Below are 4,380 nucleotides of genomic sequence, written 5' to 3' on the forward strand. Positions count from 1 at the left end.
TTTCATCATTATAGGAAGTTCTACTGGACAGCACTAGTCTAGACTACTGGGTTAAACACCAGGCCCTGAAAACATCATGAGGAGAAAAGTATGCCTGCCATATGTAACAATCCATGGCAAGAAAAATGTGGTGGAAAGGGGAAATTTTTCTACTTCTGGAATAAGCTAATATGACATAGTATTGACATTTGTATTACAAGAAATATACTTAGACGAGCAGAGAAATTTTGAGCTAAAATGGAAAGGAGTTAGTAAACTCTATTATTTGACTACATCACCACTCTCTTCTAAACATTTATAAAATGTACGAGCCTCTCTTCATCTGTTCGTGGCCGATTGGATTTTACTGGTCATCCCTCAAATATTATTCATCCATCACTCACTTCCTGTCCCCAATGCTCTGCTGTTGTAACATTTTTGAACATGTATTTAAATAAATATAACCCCAATCAAAATAGAAAAATGCAAACTCTTCCCATTTTACAAAAAAAGGCAAGAACTTTATTTTAAACAAATCCTCAGTTGTGTGTTACACCATGTCCATATCTAAATCAAAAATGATAATGATAATTCAAAGGAAACAGAGGGCTTCATAAAAGCACATTACCCAAATATTATTCTTGGTCAGTACTTTAACTAAATACACAGTGGATGTGAAAGGTACAGTATGGCACTTAAATAAATAAGAGCAAAGAGAAGGAAACATAGTCACAGTCCAAAGCAATAGTTTTTTGAACCTTTGGTATGTGTCTCAAATAAGCATTCGTAAACACGTTAGCCAATAGTGTTTAGTTACAGGATTTTTAAGCCAGTGATTGTGTGTGTGTGTTTGTTTCAAAAATAACTGATAAAATAAATTGGGATTGTCATGGCTGATTAAGGTCTCTGGTGTGAGCACACAGGTAAATTCAAACCATGGCAAAATGATGTGCAGCTGTGTTGCACAACAAAACTATGTGAGAAAATGAGTGAGATACATCAGTTGGAAATTCTGTGGCTCGGGTAGACACCCTTGATATTAACAAAAAATCCTTTTAATGCTATCCAAAGTCCACAAGCCGAAAGGCAGAAATATCCCAAAGCTCATAACCACATGCCTAACAGTGCAACAACCATCCCACGGAAGTGTTGTAGTTGCATATTGCAATTCCCTCCCTCCCCCCATTCCCCACCCCTAATAAACAGCACCAGTGCAGTTTGAGTTAGAAAATTGGAAATATTGAGACATTCCTAAGGTTTTCACATTGACTAAGGAGCCAATCAGATGGAGCTCTAATGCAAACCTCTGCTGTGGCCAGTCTCCAAAAAGCACCCTATGTAATTCCCTCTAGCTTTCAGATAAACCATATTAGGTCTAATGTAAGGCCAGATTCAAAAAAAAGCTGGCATGCTATCCTGGGTTGAGGAAAAGGGGCATGCTGTTAGAGGAAATATATAAAGGATGCCTCAAGAATGTTTGTCCTGCAGCCCAGGATAAAGGGATGTGTTGAGATAGGTCACACATTTTGTATCAGTGAAGTATTTTACTCATGCCATTCACTGGGTTATGAGCTCAGCAGAGCTAAGTCCTACTTGGTAGCTGTGCAAGTCCACTGTTATCGGGATCAGGCTGGGCCATAAAAGAAAAGGGCCCAAAGAAGTCCAACTCATCCATCTCATCAATCTACCCAATTGTCTCTGTGGAACTGTTGGTGTGACAGGTGGTAATTGTTCTACTTTTACTCCTCTCCGCTGATGCAAGATCTCTTAACCAGCCTCATCCTACATCTTAATGGTGAGAATCTCATAAATGAGGGCAGATACAGGCATCCCTGAACAGTCATCTGTGTCGGGGCTGCTTGTCATGCCCCAGGCCTTCCCAATACCTGTCCTTTCACACATAGGCGGAGTCACTGGACTGAGTCCTGCCAAAATTGGGAACACTGACCCGGGGCAGGTCCTTGTTACGGATCTCGTAGACTGACTTCCTCTTGGCCTGGGCCCCTCGCACAGCCAGCTTGATCTTGCGCCATCCCAGGTGGTTGAGTTCAGCCAGGTTTAGCACAACGCAGATGCCACTAACAGCGAACATGAACACTAGAAAGACGGTCTTCTCCGTGGGCCGGGACACATAACACTCCACCTCCTTGATGCAGGGGTAACGGTTACACTCATACAACCCTGGCACACTGAAGCCATAGAGAAAGTACTGGCCCACCAGAAACCCAATCTCCAGGGCATTTCGGAACACCACTTGGATAATGTAGAAGCGAGAGATGCCTTCCTGCCTTCGGAGCTTGGATTTCGCTGCAGTGCGCAGCCCTGATGGGTGTGGGGTCAGCTCCTTAACCTCTAAACAATCTGGCTCCGTCTCCTTGTTGGTGTTCTCTGTGTTCTGCAGCACCCCATTGACAATAGCATTTTGCAACTTCTTATCTTCTCGTTTGCCCCCACCACTGCCCCCACCCCCAGATCCTCCAGGACCCCCCATGGACTCAGAGGGGTCTCTGTCGAGGGCTAGGAAGACAGTAGAGTAGCGGCGTTCTCGCTGCTTGGCAGACTGGTGCACAGAGTAGGTAATGAAGCAGAGACTCGGGGTACACACCATTATGATTTGGAAGACCCAGTAACGTATGTGGGAGATAGGGAAGGCGCGGTCATAGCAGGCCTGGTTACAGCCGGGCTGCAGGGTGTTGCACACAAACATGGTCTGTTCATCATCGTACACCGTCTCCCCCACAATGGCCACAATGAGGATCCGGAAGATCACCACCACAGTCAACAGGATCCTGAGCAGGGGGAGAGGGAGGGAGAGAGGTTCTCACGGCTGCATCACTGACAGGAAACCCCTGCTCCTGCCTTCCCTGTTCTGGTGTTTAACCAGTCCTTTGACTGGAGAGCTGTCCACCACCGAGTGGTACTGAACTGAGAATCTGGGAAACCTTTTTGTCTCTTCCTTTTCTGCTGGGTGCTGGTAGGTTGGGAACACTTCATATGACAGGAATCCCAGGTATACACATCTCCAAACACTGAATATGGTCTATTTGCAACGGATAGATTTCATCTCTATATATGGAATGTACAGAGACACAAAACACACTTTCACTCTGGATATAGCAAATGCACACAGAATACCTGTACAGACAGTGCATGTTTCAAGGTCTACACACAGGATGCGTATATAACTACTTCACAGGTATATTCAGCTTATTCTCAATATGAACATTGGACTCAATGCTTTATATAAACAGAGAGCTATGAATTATATATATTCATATACATACATGAATATATATACGAAGATAGAGACATAGATATAGACACACAAAAATGTCAATTGGGTGTGTGTGTTCCTGACCCTGTAAGTTTTAACAGCCAAATCAGTTTAGCTTAATAAATATCTGTTGAGAAAAGCTGCATCTGCTCTGAAGAGCAAATCCATCTCCCCATTTGCCCTTCTCTGTCCAAATGCAATCCTGCCTTCTTTATAGAATCTATTTAGGGAACCGGATGGAGATTGGCTCTGACTCTGGAGAGTGGGGGTACTAAGGCTGAGCCAACAACTCCTTTTCTGATGTGGAAAGAGTGAACCCTTCATAAGGAAAGGATGGGGAGCTGGTCAGGAGGAACTGGAGGAGGGGGCACCACTGGGCGTCGGGTAATCCCTCAAGGCCGCGAACACAGGCGCACCGACAGAGAACGATGGGGAGGAGGCAGAGGACGGGCTGGGGGCTGCGGGGGCTCAGTCCCGACGTGAGAAGGGACTCCCAGGGGCCGCCCGACGGGGCCCGCTGACGGCCGGCCTGGCGCCCTTACCTCCCGATCATAGTGGAGTGCTGCTGCACCGCGGCTTCCAGCAGCCTCTCCAAGATGGTCCATTCCCCCATCGCTGTGCATCCGGAGGCAGCAGACAAAGACTGGGCAGCACCGGGCACGTTCCTGCTCCTGGCCCCTCCCCGGGCCGCACCTCCCGACTGGGAGCGAATTGCCCCCCAATTAAAGAAACAAACAAATTTTTAAAAAATCCACGAATCCCCCCTCCCTTTTATTGTACTTAAAAGAGGGAAACGGGGAAAGAAATTCTCCTGGCCCCTCCCCGGGCCGCACCTCCCGACTGGGAGCGAATTGCCCCCCAATTAAAGAAACAAACAAATTTTTTAAAAATCCACGAATCCCCCCTCCCTTTTATTGTACTTAAAAGAGGGAAACGGGGAAAGAAATCCAAGCGCTTCCCGACGGATGGGGCAGGTGGCGCGGGCCGGAGAGCCCGGCACGAACCTCCGCGCCGTCCGGGGGTCGGGGCTGGATCCCGCGGCTGCGGGGACGCGGGGCGGGGCGGCGGGGACAGCGCGCAGGTCCGCCAGCTCCCGCCCGCCCGGGAGCGGTCTGTGCGCGCCGCTG

The 4,380-nt window shown here is 47.6% G+C and overlaps 1 protein-coding gene across 1 annotated transcript; it reads right to left on the reverse strand.

Annotated features, from left to right (window-relative positions):
• Positions 1 to 478: 478 nt before the first annotated feature.
• GJD2 (gap junction protein, delta 2, 36kDa) lies at positions 479 to 3,953 on the reverse strand. Its single transcript, XM_008571345.1, has 2 exons — positions 3,796 to 3,953; positions 479 to 2,768 (listed from the first exon to the last, which is right to left on the reverse strand). The coding sequence occupies exons 1-2, from the start codon at positions 3,864 to 3,866 to the stop codon at positions 1,874 to 1,876; spliced, it is 966 nt and encodes a 321-aa protein (XP_008569567.1). The 5' UTR covers positions 3,867 to 3,953; the 3' UTR covers positions 479 to 1,873.
• Positions 3,954 to 4,380: the final 427 nt, after the last annotated feature.

This window comes from Galeopterus variegatus, unplaced genomic scaffold (genome assembly GCF_000696425.1).
Source record: "Galeopterus variegatus unplaced genomic scaffold, G_variegatus-3.0.2 Scaffold683, whole genome shotgun sequence".
Classification (NCBI taxonomy): domain Eukaryota; kingdom Metazoa; phylum Chordata; class Mammalia; order Dermoptera; family Cynocephalidae; genus Galeopterus; species Galeopterus variegatus.

Coding starts and splice junctions, on each gene's coding strand:
- GJD2 (XM_008571345.1), bottom strand. CDS start 3,866: ATGGGGGAATGGACCATCTTGGAGAGGCTGCTGGAAGCCGCGGTGCAG. Junction 2,769..3,795: donor CACTCCACTATGATCGGGAG/GTAAGGGCGCCA, acceptor CCCCCTGCTCAG/GATCCTGTTGACTGTGGTGG.